The sequence below is a fragment of the Perognathus longimembris genome, chromosome 21, assembly GCF_023159225.1.
Source record: "Perognathus longimembris pacificus isolate PPM17 chromosome 21, ASM2315922v1, whole genome shotgun sequence".
NCBI lineage: Eukaryota > Metazoa > Chordata > Mammalia > Rodentia > Heteromyidae > Perognathus > Perognathus longimembris.
The window spans coordinates 5,257,230-5,280,174 of NC_063181.1; the positions used below are offsets into that span (position 1 = coordinate 5,257,230).

Below are 22,945 nucleotides of genomic sequence, written 5' to 3' on the forward strand. Positions count from 1 at the left end.
TTTTAGATAGGCATTGTAGTTTATGATCACACACTGAAGGCATTGTAAGCTTCTGGCTACTCCGTAATAAACTGTACTAACTATGTATCTATGCAACATAAGGATAGACAAAGATACAACTAGTTCTGTCTTCCCCAGTTTCTCTCCCATGGCCTGTCATGGACATAGGAACTCTGGCAAAATGGCGCACTCAGGTGGTGGAGTCTCTTCCTGAAGGAGCCTCCATTTTGGTTTTTACCAGTTCCCACGTTCTGCCAGTCCCCGGCCTGGGGAGTGTGATTTTAGGGCCATTTCTGGGAAACCTACCCAGGAGCCCAAGCTGTGGTTGGACCCACTCGAGATTCCTGGACTTTTGTGCCCTCTGTGGTTCTCTCTGGCCAGTTCCCACTTCACCCACACTCCCTTTCCAATCACACCCATCCCTGACCTGGTAGCGAACACTTAACCTACTCTGGGCCAAGGTTATTTGCATGCCCTACCTTATCTGCAGCTGTGATCACAAAGGTTTGTTTCAAGCCCTCGAATTCTTAGCACTGGAAAGCTATTTGAACAGAAAAAGGCTGTTCAGGCCCTTTTCTTGGCAGTTTATTTTTTAACTTCATGCATGGGACTGGTTCTTTTTTTTTTTTTTTGCCAGTCCTGGGGCTTGGACTCAGGGCCTGAGCACTGTCCCTGGCTTCTTCTTGCTCAAGGCTAGCACTCTGCCACTTGAGCCACAGCGCCACTTCTGGCCATTTTCTGTATATGTGGTGCTGGGGAATAGAACCCAGGGCCTCATGTATACGAGGCAAGCACTCTTGCCACTAGGCCATATCCCCAGCCCATGGGACTGGTTCTTAACTTGTCTTTCTTTTTTCTTTTGTTTTGTTTTTTAGTTGTGGGGCTTGAACTTGGGGATTGGGCCACAGCTCCACTTCCCGATTTCTGGGGATAAACTGGAGATAAGACTCTCATGGACTTTCTTGCCCAGGCTGGCTTTGAACCACAATCCTCAGGTCTCAGCCTCCTGAGTAGCTAGGATTATAGGTGTGAGCCACCAGCGCACAGCTGCTTATCATTCTTATGTAACTCAAGGTCTGAGGTCAGATGCGCTTCCATGGGCACACCAACATGCTCAGGCTCACAAATATAAATATTGAGGGGTTGGGGATATAGCCTAGTGGCAAGAGCGCTTGCCTCGTATACATGAAGCCCTGGGTTCGATTCCCCAGCACCACATATACAGAAAATGGCCAGAAGTGGCGCTGTGACTCAAGTGGCAGAGTGCTAGCCTTGAGCAAAAAGAAGCCAGGGACAGTGCTCAGGCCCTGAGTCCAAGGCCTAGGACTGGCAAAAAAAAAAAAAAATATATATATATATATATATTATTGAAAAGGACAGGTAAATGGCAGACGTGGATTGGAACCTGAAATTGGTCCTGAATTGGGACCGAAATGCATGCTCCACATTAGCAATACATTGCCTAGCTTGCGTTCCTTGTCCTTCCTGTCCCATCCTCAGAGTGAATCTCTGCTCTCAGACTAACCCTGCAGCTTTTCGTCTTTGGCCTTGTTGCCTTTCCAGTTTGATAAATGGACAGACTCTCAAAGGAGAAGAATCCTGGCCAGCTTGCTGGAGCGCTGTTCCCTGTCCCAGCAGAAGTTCTGCTGCCGGAAGCTGCAGGAAAAAATTCCAGCCGAAGCCGTGGATTTCACTACCATACTCCCACGCGTGTTATCCATCTACATCTTTTCCTTTCTGGACCCCCGGAGCCTTTGTCGTTGTGCCCAGGTAAAGGCAACGGAGTGGCGTGGGGCATTTTGTAAGGACAACTTAGGAGCCTCTGAGACTTGCATAACTAACCCAAGAGGAAAATCCCCATGCGCGCAATAGATGTTGAGTCCGTGAAGTTTGAAAGACCATCAGCCTCCTTTGTGCCTAACTCTGTATTTAGCACTTGATCCCCACAATGAGTGTCCTTGGAAAATTATCTGTTAGCTGAGGAGACAGGCATGCATGCCTGGGAGAAATGGTTCTTGAATAAGACAGTCTTATTACACAGCATATAGCTACAAGAAAACCCTAAGTTGTTCAGTGCAGTCAAACAAACATAAAAAGAGCTCAATGTAAGGCGCTCGTGAGAAAATACAGAGTGTGAAAATGGCCCAAATGAGCAGTATGTCCACAGAGGCCTCTGAGAAGAAGATAGCCACTCATTTCTTACAGGTGGTTCCATAGGGTGTTAGAATGAAGTTACTTTAGTTAGGCTATAAAACTGGCAGTCACTGTGTAGTCTCTGCCTACATGCTAAATAATGCCATTAATGATGTTACGTTTATGAAATATGCATTTAGTGAAATTAAAGAGTGGGGGGGAGCTCGGCACCCTGGCTCACACCTGTAATCCTAGCTACTCAGGAGGCTGAGATAGCAGGATCATGGTTTGAAGCCAGCCCTGGCAGAAAAGTCATCAGGACTCCATCTCCAAATCACCTACAAAAAGCAAGGCTGGAGGCATTGGTCAAGCAGTAAAAGCACTATCTGTGAGCATTAAAAAGTCCTGCAAGAGTACAAGATCCCAAAGTCACAGTGCTGGCCTATCATAATAATAGTAATGATGATGATCATAACAACCATGACAGTAATTCTTACACTTCGGCTGTTGCTCTGAGGATGGTTAGCAGGTGCCTAGTTGTTCGCTGACCCTGACTGACTCTTGCTAAGTCTGAATTAACAGTGAGGCAAGATCTTTTTGCCTTCCTAGAAGTGTGCTAGGCAGGAGACAACTGCTTAGGCTAGGATTTGGGGGAAAATAACGCAGGATACTTTCAGTACAGAATAACAGCTCAGAAGCCAAGGCAGTGGGCTCGGGAAGTGGGAGGGCAGGTTCCACTCTTCATGGTGATTGTTTTTCAGGTGAGCTGGCACTGGAAGAACTTAGCTGAGCTGGACCAGCTGTGGATGCTCAAATGCTTGCGGTTTAACTGGTGCATCGGTTTCTCCCCGACTCCCTTTGAGCAAGGGGTGTGGAAGAAGCATTATATTCACATGGTGAGAGTACTTCATGTCACCAAGCCCAAGGTAAACGTGAGGAAAAGAAGCTCACCCGCAGAGTGCCTGAAACGTACACCAGCAATCCTAGCTAGTCATCTAGGCTGGGATCTGAGGATTGTGGCTCAAAGCCAGCCCAGGCAAGAAAGTCCATGAACCTCTCATCTCCAGTCAACCAGCAAACAGCCAGAAGTGGAGCTGTGGCTCAAGTGGTAGAGCACCAGCTTTAAGTACAGAAGGTCAGGGACAGTGTCGAGGTCCTGAGTTCAAGTCCCAGTACTGGCACTAAGAAGAAAAGGCAAACTATTTATGTCAGCTACAGTAAATGGCCAAATGTCAAGTTTAGAAAGAAAAACTGTTCAAAGGAAATGCATTATGATTTCAAAATTCTCCTTTTCTGAGGCTCCATAGCCCATGTTAGTTAGCAGCCTTTCCTGGATATCCTCCAAGAAGGCAGGATGAGGAGCGGGACTTCCTGCTCTGCCTCGGACCCCCTATCTCAGATGATACCCATGACAGAAACTCTGGGTATTACGCAGTGTCTGTGACCACGCTAATTTAAATGTGCTCTGAGTCCATAAGGTGAGCTAAGGTTTGTTGAGCTCTAATTTACACTGCTGGACATTAAACCCAGGCCTCTTGCATGCTTGGCCAGCCTCTATCACAGGGGTACATCCCCAGCCCTGAGGCTAATTTTGTGTGTCATTTCTACAAGAAAGTTCTCCATTCAAGTGCTCATGAGGGTAGAAGAGAATGGCACACTTAGGATTCCTTTCTAAGCCACAAACTGTCTTACACGTAATCATCAAGCGTAAATAATGCAGGAAGCGTTTTGCTTGTGGCTTTCAATGCATTACAACCAGTTTTATGTTCATTCCTGTGGTCGAAGCTGGTTATATAATTTATGAAGGTTTTTATGCGCCTTTGTTTATGATGCTATCTATGCATGTGCCCTGTTGTATGTTATTTTGTAAATGGATGAGCTGCTGAAAAATTATGTGTCAATTAATGTTTAAATGACTTTTGAAACCACAGGCTAACATAATCTGCAAACACACTGCAATGAATCTTTTTCTTTTTTGTTTTGCCAGTCCTGGGCCTTAGACTCAGGGCCTGAGCACTGTCCCTGGCTTCTTTTTGCTCAAGGCTAGCACTCTGCCACTTGAGTCACAGCACCACTTCTGGCCTTTTCTATATATGTGGTGCTGAGGAATCGAACCCAGGGCTTCATGTATACAAGGCGGGTACTCTACCACTAGGCCATATTCCCAGCCCCTGCAGTGAATCTTTTAAAAATGGAAGCATCTTTCTGAAATATGAACAGATAACTCTTAACTAAACTCCATTTAGCATTAGGTTTTATTGTGTGTTTTAAAAGTAGATTTCATCTACATTTAGGTAGTGATGAATTATGCATAATTAATATCACTACAATTATACTGATAAAACGAATCATCTTAATTTTGGTAGTTGGTGTACCTCATAAAGATTTCTTTTCAAAAAACAATTTTATCATTTTAAGTTAATTAATTAATGTTTTTATAATGAAGTCTATGTAGCCCTGGCTTACCTTGAACTCAGAATCCTCAAGCCTCAGTTTCTAAGTAGCGGGTGTTTGTAACAGGTGTATACCACCAAGCACCTGGCTACAAATCATACATTTAAGTGGCTGTAGTGATGCACACCTAGAGTCCTGGCCACTTGGGAGAAAGAGATTAGGAGTATCAAGGTTCAGGGCCAACTGGGCAAAAAAATTAGTAAAATTCCTATCTCAACTGATAAGCCAAGTGCGGTGAGACATACTTGTAATCTAAGCTACACGGGAGTTATAGGTAGGAAGATCACTGTCCAAGGCCAGCTAAGAAGAAAAAAATCCTGACATCTTACCTGTAAAGAAAAATAAAAACAAAAACAGAATAATAGCGCAAAAGGAGTTGGAGACATGGCCCAAGTGTGAGGCCCTGAATTCAAACCCCAATACTGCTAAAAAAAAATTTTTTGTTGTTGTTATAAAGGTGATGTACAGAGAAGAGGTTACAGTTACATAAGTCAGGTAAAAAGTACATTTCTTTCTGGACAATGTCACCTCTTCCCCCTTCTTTCTCTCTCTCTCTCTTTCCCACTTTTTCCCTCCCAACGTCCCCCCCAAGTTGTACAGTGCATTTTCAACTTCGTCTAGTGAGTATTAGTGCTGCATTTGTTCACCCTTTGTCCTCCATTTCTGTGCCTCTCTATACCCTCTCAAGGACAGATAAATATGCAAACAAGACCCTCAAAAATTTAAAAAAAGAAGAAAAACAGCAGCAAAGAAAAATTTCTTGTTTCTATTTCCTAGAGTTCATTTTGATACATATTATTTTATATGAGCCCATGCACATAGGAATTGCACCTTTGTCCTCCTCTCCTAAGAGCGCCCTCCTTTGGGCTCACTGTGTGTGAATGCCTAGAGACCCGTATAGTGTATGATGTCCTGCCATTTTAGATCTAGCATTCGCATAGGAGAGAAAACACAGGGCTGGGAACATGGCCTAGTGGGAGAGTGCTCACCTTGTACACATGAAACCCTGGGTTCGATTCCCCAGCACCACATATATAGAAAAGGCCAAAAGTGGCGCTGTGGCCCAAGTGGCAGAGTGCTAGCCTTGAAAAAAAAAGAAGCCAGGGACAGTGCTCAGGCCCTGAGTCCAAGGCCCAGGACTGGAAAAAAAAAAAAAAAAAAAAAGGAAAAGAAAACACACTCCATTTGTCTCTCTGAGCTTGGCTGACCTCACTTAACATGATTTGTTCAAGGTCCATCTGTTTCCCTGCAAATGACGTGATCTTATTATTTCTACTGGATGAGTAAAATTCCATTGTGTGTAGGTACCACATTTTCTTGATCCGTTCACCTATTGTAGAGCATCTGGGCTGTTTCTATAACTGGGCCATTGTGACTAGCGCAGCAAGGAACATGGATGTGCCAGCATCTTTATGCTACCCTGGCCTGTGGTGTTCTGGGTAGGCGCTCCAGTTTTATGTTTAGTTTTTTGAGAAACCCCCAGATTGCTCTCTAGAGTGGTTGTACTAATTTACATTTCTGCCAGCAGTAGGGTTCCTTTTTTCCCACATCCCCGACATTTGTTGTTCAATGCTTGATGTTGGCTAATCTAACTAGGGTGCTAATTTTTCTTTAAATAGAAACAAATTCAAATGCAGCATCTGAAAAGTTCTTGTAACTATGACCTCTTGACTCATCAGTCTTTTTCTGGACTCTACTTGGGGTGTGGGGAACAGCATTCAATGGCTAAAGCTCAGGCTGCTGTTGGGGAGAGGAGAGAAACCCAGCTAATAGAAATAGGCAGAAGAGTTCCTGTGAGATTCGTATCTCCAATTCACCACTCAAAAACCAGAAGTGGAGCTGTGGTTCAAAGTGGTAGAGCTCTTGAGCAAAAGAGCTCAAGGACAATGCCGAGGCCCTTAGTTCAAGCCCCATGACCAGAAAAAAAAAGAAAGTAAAGGGAAGAAAAAATCCTAATATTGTTTTCACAGAGCCACATCCAGTAGCCCAGGGCAAACATAAACGAATATTGTAATTATAATACTGGATATTGCATTGCCCTGTGACAGAAATAAGCTACACCCCAACTCCAACTGGGAATTTTCTTAATTTCTACAAACAACTGAAGCAAACCAATTTACCAAAGAAACCTTTCTTAATCTCTCAATGAAAAAAAATTAAGCTCTTAATAGCTTCTCAACATACCAGTACCATTCCCCGCAGGCTACAACCACATTAAGAAAAAAAAAGCTCATGAATTGCACACAAAGGGCAGACTTTCAATTTTAGAAATTAAGCAGAAGTATTTTGGGGGAGTGGTTGAGGTTTGGATAATGGATCAAATCTATAGTCTGTGTAATTTGAAATTGTCTCTGGGCTTACAGTTTAGGACTGTAGCATCTTTTTTTTTTGTAAGTATATGTGTACACACACACACACACACAAATATGAATCTGGCAGAGGTCCTGGGCTGGTTTTGAACTGTGATCCTTGGATCTCAGCCTCCTGAGTAGCTAGGATTACAGATGTGAGCCACCGGCACCCAGCTGTAAAGCAATTTTATGAATAAGTCAACATGCCGTAGTGATAGAGTAGACGATGTATCATGGGCGTAACAGTTTGTGCGGCTCCATCTTGGCCATTGGCTGGGCACAGTGGTGTGTACACCCATCATCTCCAGGGACATAAAGAAGCACAGGCGAGACACAACACAAAGCAAGATCCTATTTTGAATATAACCAACACATAAAGGGGTTGGAGGAGAAGCCCAAATAGTAAACTCAAGGCCCTCAGTTCAATCTCCAGTCCCTCAAAATGAGAAAATCTGGGTTTGAAATCTGCATTTAAATTCTCCTGGTGTTCTGGTAATAATTGGTTTCTCCTGTCGTGGACTTCCTCCTTGGTCGACCAGGAGCGGGAATCCTTACTTATAAAGTTACTATCAAGGTTAAATAATACAGTGCATGAAAACGGCTCGAGACGGTGCCAGGAACATGGCGAGAACTCCTAAGGTGGGGTCTGCTCAACCACCACCGTCGTTACCACGGTGATGATGATGATGGGGTGGAGAGGAGAATCGAGATGTTCTTCATTTCACTGTTGTCATTATTATCGCCGAGCTTTGTGAGCAGAAATGATGCCTTTTCTTCTTCTAGACTCCTCCGAAAGATGGATGGAGCATTGCTGACGTGCAGCCCGGGACGAGTAACTCTTCAGAAGGAAAGCACTCTCCCTCATCAGCCTTCCGATCGGCCTCCTCTTCAAACAAGAAGACGAACCCAGGAGAGAAGGCGCTCCCACCTTGGCGATCCTCCGACAAACATCCCACTGATATCATTCGTTTTAATTATCTAGACAATTGTGATCCTGAGCTTGGCTGGCAAAGGCAAGAGGCCCCAAATCCTACTAACTTCTTCGTTTATCAGAATCAGTTAGCAGAATAATCTACAGCCTTACTTCCTGCTCTCCAACCGTCAAAGTCACAGCTAAATGATATCATGAGAAGATGAGGAGAGGAAACCAGAAGGTGGTACACTTCCATGGGACGTTTCAGATCAGGCCTCGAAGAATCTGTACCATGGAGGTTAAAGAGAGAGAGAGAGAGAGAGAGTTTTAATCACGAGAGACATGATGAGGTCCTAATTTAAAGATAAACACAAAGGGTGTTGAGCACTGATGGCTAGTGCCTGTAATCCTAGCTCCTTAGGAGGGTGAGATCTGAGGATCACAGTTCAAAACTAGCCTAGGGGGCTGGGAATATGGCCTAGTGGTAAAAGTGCTCACCTCTGATACATGAAGCCCTGGGTTCGATTCCTCAGCACCACATATATTGAAAAAAGCCGGAAGTGGCGCTGTGGCTCAAGTGGTAGAGTACTAGCCTTGAGCAAAAAGAAGCCAGGGACAGTGCTCAGGCCCTGAGCCCATGCCCCAGGACTGGCAACCAAAACAAAACTAGCCTAGGCAGGAAAGTCTGAGACTCTTATCTCCAATTGAGCTGTGGCTCAAATGGTAGAGTGCTAGACTGGAGAAAAAACAAAAAAAGCTAAGAGAGCACCAGGCCCTGAGTTCAAGTCCCAGGACCAGCACAGAAGAGAAGAGAGAGGGAGCTATAAAAAGCCCTCTACTACAATGGCAGGAAATTTAAGATGGATTCCAGATAAGGTTTCCATGTTACAGTTGACCCATGTATTACTTGTGTTTTGCTTTGGTCTATAGGCCTGCCTGCCTGCCTGCCTTCCTTCCTTCCTTCCTTCCTTCCTTCCTTCCTTCCTTCCTTCCTTCCTTCCTTCCTTCCTTCCTTCCTTCCTTCCCTCCCTTCTCCCTCCCTCCCTTCCCTCCCTCCATTTCTCCTCCCTTCCTTTCTTTCTTTTCTCCTTCCCTCCTTTTCTCCCTTCCTTCCCCTCTCTTCTCTTCCCTCCGGTTCTATAGAGCCTCCCACATTCTGGACTCTGGACGGCACCGCCGTTGGGCAGGGTTACATCCTCCCCTGGTCCAGAGCATGTAACCATCCACACGAACGTCCACCATGAGGCACATCCGTTCTGGTGGTTTCCCTTTTTGTGGTGTTGGTAACCATGGAAGCTCTACCTACGTCCATTATTTCAGGCAAACCTTCTGTAAAGGACCAGGCATGAGCTATTTCAGTAGGCTTTTCAGGACATATGGTCAGTCTGTAGAACAACTGCTTAGCCTGTTGTTGACAACTGAAAATAGCCACAGACATCATGCAAGGAAAAAAGCGACTATCTTGATCCTCCTCTCCACCTCATCATCATCATCACCGTGGTAACGACGATGGTGATTGAACAGACCCCAGCTTAGGAGTTCTCGCCAGGTTCAGGGCAAGCATGACTGTGTTCCAGTAAAACTTTATTTGCAGGCCCAGGCAAATGTGGCCTGTGAGCCTGGCTTTATCCTAACAAATGCTGACATTAATGCACACCACATTATTGAAAACAGCTTAGGGTTTGCCTGCATTTTCATCTGTTGGAGATATTCTACCAAGTATACTCAAATGATTGTATGCAAGTCATGTGAAATAAATCTTCTGTCTGTGTTAATGCCCCAGCTCCGTGGACAAGATCTTTAGTTTTATTTAGCTCTTTAGATTGTAGGGATTTTGCCTAAATCTGAAGTCTTCATCTTGGCTTATAATTTTTTTTTCACCATTCCTGGAGCTTGAACTCAGGGCCTGAGCACTGTCCCTGGCTTCTTCCCGCTCAAGGCTAGCACTCTGCCACTTGAGCCACAGCGCCGCTTCTGGCCGTTTTCTGTATATGTGGTACTGGGGAATCGAACCTAGGGCCTCGTGTATCCGAGGCAGGCACTCTTGCCACTAGGCTATATCCCCAGCCCCTTTTCTGTTTATGTGGTACTGAGGACTCCAACCCAGGGCTTCATGCATGCTAGGTTAAGCACTCTACTGCCAAGTCATACTCCCAGCCCTTGGCTTATAATTTTAAGAAATAGGTAAGTGGATTTTCAAGTGAAGCAGACCAGGTAAAGCAGAATTGAAAAGTCCCTATCTCCCCACAATACAGAGAACCATTTTCCAAAAATATATGCTATAATCTCCAAGCTAAAAAATATGGCTGGTGCTATAGTCCTAGCTACTCAGGAAGTTGAGATCTGAGGATCACTGTTCAAAGCCAGCCTAAGCAGAGAAGTCCCTGAGAGATTCTTTTTTTTTTTTTTTTTTTTTTTTTGCCAGTCCTGGGGCTGGAACTCAGAGCCTGAGCACTAAGCACAATCGAACCCAGGGCTTCATGCATGCTAGGCAAACACTGTACCTTAGGCCACATTCCCAGCCCCCTGAGAGATTCTTATGTCCAATTAACCACTCAGAAACCAAAGTGACATGGTGGCTCAAGTGGTAGAGTGTCAACCTTGAGTATAAAGAGGCACAGAGACAGTGTCCAGGCCCTGAGTTCAAAAAACAACAACAACAGCATGGCCAAATTTTTTAAAAAGTACAAGCAAGGGCTAGGGATAAGGCCTAGTGGCAAGAGTGCTTGTCTTGTATACATGAGGCCCTGGGTTCAATTCCCCAGCACCACATATATAGAAAATGGCCAGAAGTGGCGCTGTGGCTCAAGTGGCAGAGTGCTAGCCTTGAGCGGGAAGAAGCCAGGGACAGTGCTCAGGCCCTGAGTCCAAGGCCCAGGACTGGCCAAGGGAAAAAAAAAAAAGTACAAGCAAATAGATATTGTGTATTATATTTTAAGTAAATCCTTTCTGAAATGGAAAGCAACATACAATATATTCATCTTTCTTTACCTACCTTTCACCTTTCCGTGTAGCATTTATATCATGGTGATCATACTGTAGAAAATATGTGCTTTCTTTTTACAGGTCATTATAATCCCTATGTGGATGAGCTAGAGTTTATTGAACCTGTTCTTTATTGACAGACATTTAATTTATTTCTAGGTGGGCAAAGACAATCTTTTAAGTAAATGGGGCAACAGAAATCAAACAAATATCTATGCAAATCATCCCAATTTTAAAAATGGTAATTTATCATTTACCCACTTCTGTGCAATTGCAGAGGAAGGAAAAGAAATGCAGTGACCCCAGACTTCAGCCGACGTTCTCAGAAAAACCAGCTGCAGGACAGAGCTAGACTAAGAAAAGCACAGTCACTGGTAAGTTCAGCTTATAAAACATCCACCACATGATGATATGAAAATTGCCTGATTGCTAATTGTATTTGTGAAATTGAATTTGTGTTGTAAATCAGAAGGCATCAAGTGCTTGTTTAAATCTTGAACTCTGCTTCTGACTCGCTGATGAGCTTTGAGACCTGGGAGATTTTAATCTGAGCCTCTGTTCCAATCGGCTGTTTAAAAAAGAAAGATCAGATAAGTCTTGCACAATATACAGGGTGCATTTTGTGTGTATATGTGTTCTGGACCTCAGGCTTGAGCTAAGCCTGGGCACTGTCCCTGAGCTGCTTTTGATCAAGGCTAGCACTGTACCTCTTGAGCCACAACTCCACTTCTGCTTTCTTGGTAGTTTAGTGGAAATCAGAGTCTCATAGACTTTCCTGCCCTGGCTTCAGACCTTGATCTCAGCCTCCTGAGTAGCTAGTATTACAGATGTGAGCCACCAGTTCCAGGCTGGAGGGTATGTTTTTATCTGTGGTGTTTTTTCTTCTGTTCCGAGTCCTGTTGGACAGGGGCAAGGGCAGAAAATGCCAGACACTGCTTCTCTCGCTGGTGAAGGTGCTCAGGCCTGAGAACCAGGCACGTTTCCTGTAGTTTTCCCACTGTCAGTGGAGCATGAGCTGAAATGTGCATTTAAAGTGAAAAATAAAATAAGAACTTTTCTTTCTCTGATTAGGGGGAAACAAAACCCAGCTAATTGACTACCTAAATAAAGTCAGTAATTGTGACTAGGGCACGTTATTGAATTCATAGCAGCGCTACTCAAATTGTGGATCTGAACCTCAGGAGATCCCTTTTAACACATCAAGGAGTCTAGGGAGCAAAAGAAAAGGAAATAGAGGTGGAATTAAAAAGTCCTTACATTGCCGTAAAGTGTCCTGGGAAAAGCTGAGGATGCACATGCTAGGACAATGACTATAAAATAGAGGAGGGCTGGGAGCATTGTATGTAAGTGCTGATGAACAAGTCACTTTCATAGCTCTGCTCTCAAGTCTTATTACTTCTGGTTAAATGTATTTTCAAGTGTTATGTTAAAAAATACCAAGAAGAGATGAGCTTCTTAAAATAGAAGGGCCCATTTGTTGGTAGGGAAGCCTTATCACCAACATGTATACAGACAACCAAAGGAATAGAAAGCTTTGAGCCAAGCAGTAACATTGTTAGGTGAGACCATTCATTGTGAAAAATAACTTTATGAGGCTTATCAAGTGGGCCATTACTTCCACCCCCTACTAGGCACGGAGTAGAGGCGAAGCTCAGAGAAAAACAGAAAATTTGAAGGACGACAAAAATGGATGGTGATGTCTGCTTACAAATGATCCGCACAGTCAGATGTTTCTTCTGCTTAGAAAAAACACACAAGGGGCTGGGAGACCTAGAATAGCCAAAGCAATTCTAGGCAAAAAAAGCAGTGCAGGAGGTATCACAATACCAGACTTCAAGCTCTACTACAAGGCCATCATAACAAAAACAGCCTGGTATTGGTATAAAAACAGACCTGAAGACCAATGGATTAGAATTGAAGATCCAGAAATAAAACCGCACTCTTACAGTCAGCTGATATTCGACAAAGGAGCTAAAGACATACAATGGAATAAACAGAGCCTCTTCAACTACTGGTGCTGGGAGAACTGGGCAGCCATATGCAGAAAACAAAGGGGCTGGGACTATGGCCTAGTTACGGTAAAGTGCTCGCCACGTATACATGAAGCCCTGGGTTCGATTCCTCAGCACCACATATATAGAAAAAGCCAGAAGTGGCGCTGTGGCTCACGTGGTAGAGTGTTAGCCTTGAGCAAAACAGAAGCCAGGGACAGTGCTCAGGCCCTGAGTTCAAGCCCCAGGACTGACCAAAATAAATAAATAAATAACAACACATACACAAAAACAGGAGCCATCCCAAGTAGGCTTTTGACCATTAGCCATCTGGAAAATACTAGCCGAAATGGCTTAAGTCCTAACATGCATTATGAATTAAAAAGCCAAAAAGTTGTGCTAAGGAAGGCTGAAAGGAAACCAGGAAGAAAATTAAACAATGATAAGAGAACAGTTAGCTAGTAGTAAGTGAAGTCCGTAATCATAGCTGCCTCCTGCTATTAGCTGTGTAACTATCCTGAGTTCAGTTGCTAGGACTGTGTAGCCGTTTTGCTGGAGAGCATGTGATGCCTTATGCCAAAGTCTGTTGTGGTCTCTGACACACGTGCCGGACCGTGATGAGCATGGCTCTGGGAGTTACAAGGATGCATGTGGCCGTTTGCAGGGCCTGCACAGAACCCAGACCACGGGGGAAACAGGCCGCCAAAGTGACGCAAGACAACTGTGGAAGTGAAGAAATCCTGGCTAGGGGAGCCCCAGGAGAGCGAGCTGAGGCAATCCCGTCAGGCGTGCCAAGGAGAACATTTGCTAGTGCAGCCCTAGAGCTATATTTGTTACAGTAGACACAGCCCGGGTGTAATTCCCATGGAGACACTCGTGACTTTGATACAAAGTCCCTACCTCAGCTGGGCACTGTGGCCCAGGCCTATTATCCTAGCTATTTGGGAGACAGAGATGGAGGAATCATGGTTCAAGGCCTACACATAAAAGTTCTCGGAACTCTCTTTCCAACCAGTGGCTGGAAGGAAAGCGCAAGGCGTGTGCCCAGCCAGTGCGTGCCTGTCACTGCCAGTGACGCGGTGAAGCACAAATAGGAGGGTCCCAGTCCAGGCCTGCCTGGGCATAAAGCAAGATCCTGCGCTGAAAATAACCCATGCAAAAGGGGAAGCAGGAGACCAGGCTCATTTATAGAATGCCTGCCCAGCAAGCGCAAGGCTCTGAGCTCGGCCTTTAGTACAAAAAAGAAAGAGAGAGAGAGGGAGGGAGGGAGGGAGGGAGGGAAGGAAAAGAAGGAGAGAAGGAAAGGAAAAGGAAAGGGAGAGGAGGGGAGTCCTTACATGGTTTCCGTTTGTTTTTGTTGTCCTGGTTATTGGTGTGGTTACTGTGCCAGTGAAGGATCTTGAACTCAGGGCCTAGATGCTAACCCGAAGCTTTCTTGCTCAAAGCTGGTGCTCTGACACTTGCATCACAGTTAATTGATAGTTAATTGGAGATAAGAATCTTGGGGACTTTTCCTGCTGACTTTGAACTTGGATCCTCAGATCTCAGCTCCTGCATGGTTTTGGTAGGTTTTGGAGGCGGGGCGGTGGAATTCCGGAAGACCCGGAGAATCCGGAATGTGCTGAGTGCCCTAAGGACCATGGCAAAGCCTCAGGCACGGAGCGGAAGGCCGTCTGCAGGCTGAGACGCCCAAGGGGCAGAGGGGTCGGTGGCTGGAGAAGCTTTCTCAAGTGGAAAGGTCTGGAAGAGAAAAAAAGTACAGAAGTACAAGAGAATACAAAGACTTCTCCCTAGGCCACCACCCCAGGCGTAGAAGAGGACGGTCCCCAGGGAAACCATGTGACCTGGGCTGCTTCGGAGTGAGCTGGAAAGGGAGCTGACAATTCTCCCTTCGGCTCTCAATTCTAGCGGGGGTCCCTCAGGGGCCGCCTGAGTCGTAACCGCTTCGCCCAAGTGCTGTCTGCTGTGAACAATTGGCAGGAGATGGGACTAAAACCTAGATCTCATCACTAACACTTGGCCGCTTCCATACTTCTTGTGAGACTTTTATAAATATCAAGACATCCACGTGATAAATGATACCGGGCTCCTTTGCATTCACACCCAGCGAGCGAGACCCAAGGAGGAGACCCTCAGGAGAGGAACACAAAGGCCATAGAACATATCCATCACAATGAACTCCAGGAAATGGAAGCGGGTTTTCTTCTTCTTTGTTGTTGTTTTTGCTTTCTTTTTATCTTGCTGGTTCCTTTATCTGTCTTCAGGGACACAGAAACGTGGAGACATAGGATGAACAAATGCAGCAGTGATAGTCATTAAATACTACGCTGAAAATGAGCTCTACAGTTTGTGTGTAGGGATGGGAGGGAAAAACTGGGAGAGAGGGAAGAAGTGACATTATCCAAAAAGAAATGTACCGTTTACCTGACTTAGGCAACTGCAACTCCTCTGCACATCATCTTTATAATAATTTTTTTTAATTTTTAAAAAGAAATCCATTTTACCACTAGCTATGATTTAAAAAAAAAATTCAGCAAGAGTCAGTGGATTATACCTGTAATCCTAGCTATTGAGGAAGCTGAGGTCTGAGGATTGTGGTTTAAAGCCAGCCCAAGGCTGTAAGATACTTCAATTAACTACCAAAAAAGCCAGAAGTGGAGCTGTGGCTCAAGTGGTAGAGCCCCAGCCTTGAGCAGAGACAGCGCTCAAGACCCAGGACTGCCACACACGCACAAGAAAAGATAATTCCCACTACATTTGTGAATGGTAATTTTATGCCAGTAAAAAAAAATGGTTTCTCTCTCCCATCTTTTCCTCTTTTCCTGATAGTACTAGACTTTAAACTCAGGAGTGTCTGCTTGCTAGGAAGGTGCTTCAACACCCGAGCCACGCCACCGGCCCTCTTTGCTGTGGCTATGCTTGTGCTCTGATCTTGCTTTTTGGCAGGGCTGCCCTGGACCACAATCCTCCAAATCTTCCTATTTATGCTGTAGTTGGGAAGACAGGCATGCCATCAGGCCCACCTGTTATTGGTGATTTTTTTTTTTGCTTGGAATAGCCTGGAACTGTTATCCTCTGACCTCAGTCTCCCAACTAGGTGCAATGATTGTAGGTAGGAGCCACTGTGCCTGGTCCAAAATCCAAACGTTTCTGAGTGCTATGGTGACCCCCCAAGTTGGAAAATCCCACCCTTGACCTCTCGCCATCAGTCACCGTCAAAACACAGGAACACTGAAATATTCTGTCAGATTCCCCGCAGGCTATACGTGGAAAAGGTATACATAAAAGCTAGGTGCATTTCTTCGTTACACCTGAGTTCCATCCCCAAGATATCTCCCTGTGTAAATGTAAACATTCCGAAATCCGGACTGTCTCGGGGCCCAAGCCTTTCAGATAAGGGATAACGCCTCCTGTAGCCGCAGCAACCGGGAATGATCACCTACGAGTGAGGAGGATTCAAGTGAGACCCACAGAGGGACCAGCCCCACAGTGGAAGGTGGTAGCAGGAGGCTGCAGCGTGTGAGAGAGGGACCTCATGGCTTGTGCCTCCCCCCCCACCCCCCCACCCCGGTTTTCTTCTTCTTGAGCCAGGTGCCAGTGCACTCTTAGGGTCACACGTAGCTGTCTGAAGTGTGAGGCATGTGCTCGCAGCCCCACCTCTGCCCCTGTGACCTCTGGGTAATTCTGAGCCCTTTCCCGCCCCTGCTTTCGTGTAGCAGCTAGCTCCTCCTCCAGGTCACCCACACTCCTAGACCGAAAAGCGTGAGTGTGTTGAACTCACCGTTATCAAATCTGGGTTGTGTGCACACCTCTCCTGCCAACTACCAGCTCAGTTGTTAGCTTTGGTACTTGAGGGAGAAAAGACCACATGGATAAAGATTCTGAGCGGTGCCGGGTGCCGGGGGCTCACCCCTGTCATCCTAGCTACGCAGGAGGCTGAGATCTGAGGATCAGGGTTCAAAGCCAGCCAGGGCAGAAAAGTTTGTGAGACAAACTACTCAGAAAAAGCCAGAATTGGCATTGTAGCTCAAGTGGTAGAATGCTAGCCTTGAGCAAAAAGAAGCTCAGCTCAGGGACAGTGGCCCAGGCACTGAGTTTAAGCCCTAGGACCAGACACACACACACACACACACACACACACACACACACACACACACATCCCAATTGGCAAAATGCACTCTCATAAGGGACTGCACTTAAGTCTTCACATTCCTCCTTTGCTGCTAAGAGTGTGTGGACCATGTGCCTGTTCTGGCTTGTCGCCTCTTGTTTTATAGTGCTAAATAATAAATCATCTTGGCATTTCCCACTGGAATGATTCTACCTGCTTCCCTGTCACTGACTACTTAGACAAGAAGGGCCCAATGGCTATTTGTTTTCATTTAGAGTTAAACCAAAATATTTGACATAAATTAGCTTCTATATAAGATTTAAATAGGAGAGAACTGAGTTTTTGAAATAGTTATATTATTTGCTATATACATATCAGTAAGGACATGTTTAACCACTGTTACTACTATGATGTGTGTGTGTGTGTGTGTGTGTGTGTGTGTGTGTGTGTGTGTGTATGACTGGACGCTGTGGCTCATGCCTATAATCCTACCAAGGTTTGAGACCAGCCTGGGCAAAAGGTTGGAGAGACACCCTCCCCAGTTAGCCAGTATCTGGGCATGGTAGCCATGCCTAGTATCCCAGCTGTAGTAGGAAGTGTAAATAAAGAGGGTCTTGTTCCAAGCTGCTACTGAGCAAAAAGTAGCACCCTATCTCAAAAAATAACCAGAGCAAGAAAATGGCCAGAGGCATGGCTTCAACTCCAGAACCACCGGAACAAAATGCATATAGACGTGTGTCTGAACATAGTGTGTGCATGTGCACGTGTGTGCATGCGTGTATCATTGCTAGCAAGCCGCTCAGATGTCACGGTACGCAGGACTCACTTGGTTAGCCGCTTGGGTGGCTGGGTGGTGTAAGCCTGTCATCTTGGATTTAAATTTCATAGTCTCAGCTAACTCTGCCTAATCTCTGCCATGACAATTTCCCCCCAAGACAGGCCGAGGGCTTCTTTAAAACCTTGTGGACTGGTTCTGCCTAACACCTTGCTTCTGTTTTCTAGAACCTGGGAGAAGGAAAGGGAACTATCGTCCTTATAAATATTATAAATAGTGATCCAATCGGGGCTCCCCGGAAGGTGACCAGGCAGTCTGAGCAGCTTTCTGGGCTCAGTGACACTCTGGGGACGGGTCTCCCGTAAGATCCTGGTGGAAAGTCTTGTGAATCTCTTCAGTCCTGGGGACTCAAACAAAAACATTTCTGCTTTTTTTTTTCTTTTCTTTTTCTCCCTGAGGTGGTGGTACCGAGGCTTGAACACAGGGCTTTGTGCTTCCACAACAGACTTTCTACCACTTGAGTTCTCCCTTCCTCTCCTTCTGTGTTGCTTATTTTCAAAATACGGTCTTTGCCACTCTCCACTACATATGTTTCACCACGGGGCTGACGATGACAGACAGCAGCCACTGTGTCCACCCCAAGCACCACGTAACCCAGCCATGGGTGGAAACTCATGAGCTCCTATGCCTGGACCGGCCTCCAACCTTAATCCTCCAATCTCTGCCTCCCAAGTGACTAGTATTACAGACTTGAGCCACGTGCCTGGCTCACGCTTCTACTCTGACGACTTTCAAATGATCATCCCTGCTTAAGCACAGTGTTACACATCACCCCTGGACTGGAAGTCTTCACAACACATGGAGGGGAGATGTTTTTCACGGAGGAGGGAGGTGGGGTCTCCTACAAGGGGAAAGTTAGCACTATGCCCTTGTTTTTTTTTTTTTTTTTTTTTTTTTGGCCAGTCCTGGGCCTTGGACTCTGGGCCTGAGCACTGTCCCTGGCTTCCTTTTGCTCAAGGCTAGCACTCTGCCACTTGAGCCACAGCGCCACTTCTGGCCATTTTCTGTATATGTGGTGCTGGGGAATCGAACCCAGGGCCTCATGTATACGAGGCAAGCTCTCTTGCCACTAGGCTATATCCCCAGCCCTGTTTGTTTGTTTTATTGTGGTCTCATTGGCCTTGAACCCTGGCCTCCAAGTAGTCACTGTGCTTGGCTCTCTTACCTTCTTTTGTTTTTGTTGGTACTGGGATTTGAACTCAAGGCCTCAGGCTTGCTAGGACCTCAGGCACTCTGCCACTTGAGCCATGCCCTCAGCCCTTTTAGCTTTAGGACATTTTTTTTAGATAGGTTCACTTTATTTTTTTAATCGGTGCTGGTCCTAGGGCTTGAACTCAGAGCCCAGGCACTGTCCCTGAGCTGCTTTTGCTCCAGTGCTCTACCACTTTAGCCACAGCTCTACTTGCAGCTCTTTTGATAGTTTAGTGGAGCTAAGAGTCTCATAGAGTTTCCTGTCTGGGCTGGTTTCAGACTGTGATCCTCAGATCTCAGCCTCTTGAGTAGCCGGGATTACAGGCGTGAGCCACCAGCCCCCAACTGCTATGTCTTTAAATGGAAGGGAGTAGATGAGAAATGTAAAGGCATGCTTTGGACACCGGAATTATTGAAATCCCGCAGGATCCTATTCTTGGCCCCCTTCCTGGGCCATCAGTGCCTGTCCTAAGTCTCTCCTTGCAAAGTAGATTTCCCTCCCTGCTCTCCTGATTCAAGCAAACTCACACACATTCCTGGAACCGAAGACCGCTGATGTGTTTCTAGCCTGTGGTGCACGGCGGTGCGAGGCGCCAACGTGAGCAAGACCTCTTTTCTCTAACGCCCCTATTCTTTCCATCGTGTCTTTGAATGAGGGCCAGTAAGGTCCTAAACTGATGAGTGTCTGTAAGCTTGTTTCCTGGGGCAAGAGGGGTGGGCATGAGGAAACCACTTTCTCAGAGCTGATCTTGGGGAGAAGAGAAAGAAGTTCAAGAGTCTGGAGCCCAGGGACCCTCCACTGTGAAAATGGAAAGCTGCCAGTGGCCTGCCTGGGCCTGTGAACTCCCCCGGGCCTGGGGCTTCCTTAAAAGCAGTGACAGATAAGCCACTGTAGTAACAGGATTAGATCTGAAAGTGTTACAGCCAAGGTGTGACTCGCCGCGTCTTGTTATCACAGGCTTTTTCTTCATTCAACTGGCATGACTTTATCACCAGCATTCCCAACCCGGCACAAAGGAACACTCCAATTGATTCCCTTACCTTCTGCCCAGCCCCACTTCACAGGACCTTAAAGCAGCACGGAAAGCTTCTCGTGAGGGAAGATGGTTTGCTCCTGGCTTCCCCCCTTCCCACACACGCTTTCTCTGAGTTAGCCACTTGCTGCTTCCCCTCAGTTTTGTCTTCTCAACACTGGACACTGTGAGCAGACAGAAGACACCCGGAGAGACAGGGAAGAGAAGCTTTGCCCACAAGAAGCTTGCAGCGTTTTTAGGAGACACAAGGTTTCATTCAGAACTGAACCATGCCGGGTGCTGGTGGCTCACACCCGGAATCCTAGCTACTTAAGAGGCTGAGAGCTGAGGAGTGCAGTTCAAAGCCAGCCTGGACGGAAAAAGTTTGTGAGACTCTTATCTCCAATTAACCAGGCAAAAGCCTGAAATGGAGCTGTGGCTCCAGTGGTAGAGTGCCAGCTTTGGTCAAGAGGCCCGAAGTTCAAGCCCCAGTATACACACACACACACACACACACACGCACACACACACACGCCCACACACACACACACACACACAAATTAACCACTCAACTTAGTACCAGTGGCTTATTCCTATAACGCTAGTCACTCCAGAGGCTGAGATCTGAGGATCACAATTCAGAACCCAACTGGGCAGAAAAGTCCATGAGACTCTTGTCTCCAATTAACCCCCAAAAAGTTGGCAATGGAGCTGTGGCTCAAATAGTAGAGCCCCAGCCTCGAGGAAAAAAAGTTAAGGGAAAGCACCTGGGCCCTGAGTTCATGCCCCAGGACTGGAACAAAAATAAATAAATAAGACAAATAACAAAAAGAGCTGAGGGCAAGTTGCAAATGGAAGAGTACTTGCCTAGCATGCAGGGCACCCTGAATTCAACCCTCAGTACCCCATTTCTCCCCCCAAAACAAGCTTCCTTCTCTCTTCTTACAAGCTCAGCTTGCATTATTCTTTTCTTTTTCTGTGTGTGTGTCTCTTCCTTCCCCGTGCACATGGCCAGATGTCACCGAGAAGTCCTCTGTCACTGTGAGTTGGGGTTGGGATGTTGTCAACCTGTGCCATACGCCTCTCTGGAGAGAAGAGGTTCATGTACAGATGCATAGAAATATGAATCTAACAGAAAACATGGGCCCCCGCCCAGCGCTCCCCGATCTCCTCACAAGCCTCCAGGCCCAACTGTGAGTTTGAACGGTGCGAACACGCGTGGGCTGTCCGTGGTCGTACCCACTCAGCCATTTATTTGTATAATGAAGATTATTAATACCTCCCTACCTCATGTGCCTTTCTTGAGGTCCAAAGAAAATAATGTGTGTGAAACATTCTGGAGGCTGGAGAATTTATTAGAATTCCATGGGAACATCGCATGGGGTGGGGGAGGGGAGCGTTCCATAACCCAACCCCCCCACTTCCGCCCGGTAACTGCATAAAATTGCCCTCATTCGGATAGCTTCTCTTGATTGTTTTGGCCACCCTCCTCCTCATGTTACTCTTTTCCTCCCTAGATGTCCCTAAGTGCTGGCCGCCCTCTGAAAGTTCCAGCTCATCTTGCCTGGCTTCCGCCTTCATCCCTGGGACCCCCAGCCCCTGAAGCAGCCCGTGACATTCCTGGGCAGCACCTACAAAGACCTGCTGGGCTGCAGTCCCACCCCATCCTGGCCCCCGAGTAAGAGGATGGAAGACACAGCAAGGAGCTAGGGGGTGTGAGACTCAGGAAGGACTCGGGGAAGGACAAGCTGAGGCACGGGGCACGCTTGGGTCCCGCCTGGCTCCTCCATCGGAAACTCTCTTGGCTTCATACTTGGTTGTGCAAGTGAGTCTGACAGTATTTCAGGGGAAAAGGAGTTCATGGAGTCAGTGTTGGCATTGTACTGTCTTCGAAATGGCATCTTAGAGAGCTAGGCACCGTGGGGTTAAAGAAGGGACATCTGATGGTACCTCTGGTTGTTCTAGCTGCTGAGGAACATCCCAGAAGGAAGTGATGATGCAGCCCAAGTCTCTGCGCACATTCAAAGCGGGTATCTATCATGGCGTCATTGTTTGCTAGGGCTGTTCCACGACGGGGTGGCTTCAACAATACAAGTTCATCTTTCCACAATTCTAGAAGCTGGAAATCTAAAACCGAGTCATCAGTAGGGCTAGTTTTTTTTTTTAATCTTTCTTTAAATTGTTATTATTAAGTAGTTGTACAAAGGGGTTACGATTCCCCAAGTCAGGTTATGAGGACTATGCTTCTTGGTCATTGTTGTGCCGTCCTTCATTCTTCCCCCTTTCCGCCTCCCATACCTATCCTCAAGTTACGCGGCTCATTTTTACATTCCCTAAAGCACGTTTCTTCTTCCTGGTATTCATTTTGATAGTAGATTTGTTGTTCAGAAGAGTTACGCCTTTGGATCCCTCCCCTATATGTACCCTCCTTCAGTCTATCCGTGTGTAAATGCATTGAGTCCTGTATGTTAACATGCGTAGTTGTATTTTTATCTAGCTTCCTCATATGAAAGAAAACATGTGTCATTGGTCTCTGAGCTTGGCTTACTTAACATGATTTGTTCAAGGTCCATCCAAGTCCCTGTAAATGACATCATCTAATTATTTCCACAGGATAAGTACAATCCCATTGTGTATAGGTACCCCATTTTCTTGATCCACCCATCTATTGTAGGACATTGGGCTAGTTCCATAAATTTGGCTATTGTGACTAGTGCAGCAATGAATATGGGTGTGCATGTGTCTTCATGGTATTCTGGATTGTGATGGTCTGGGTAGATGGCCATCATACCCCCCGAGTTTTTGCTAGTTTCTTCAGTGTGTCTGTCTGTTTCTGAATGTCTTCTTCTTACAAGAACATAAGTCATACTAGTTTGGGATCCCATCCTAGTGACCTCACTTAACCCCAATTCCTTTCTATCTCCATGCATGCTAGGAGTTAGGACATCAGCACCTGGACTCCTAGGGA

General features: G+C 46.1%; 1 protein-coding gene across 1 annotated transcript in view; it reads left to right on the forward strand.

Annotated features, from left to right (window-relative positions):
- Positions 1-22,395, forward strand: part of Fbxo16 (F-box protein 16) — a 36,741-nt gene extending 14,346 nt beyond the window's left edge. Inside the window, exons 3-7 of the mRNA XM_048330980.1 lie at positions 1,564-1,770; positions 2,895-3,059; positions 7,722-8,006; positions 11,112-11,210; positions 21,495-22,395. Of these exons, the coding sequence (XP_048186937.1) occupies positions 1,564-1,770; positions 2,895-3,059; positions 7,722-8,006; positions 11,112-11,210; positions 21,495-21,659 (921 nt within the window). The 3' untranslated portion in view covers positions 21,660-22,395. The remainder of the gene's footprint in view (positions 1-1,563; positions 1,771-2,894; positions 3,060-7,721; positions 8,007-11,111; positions 11,211-21,494) is intronic.
- The last annotated feature ends 550 nt before the right edge of the window (positions 22,396-22,945 follow it).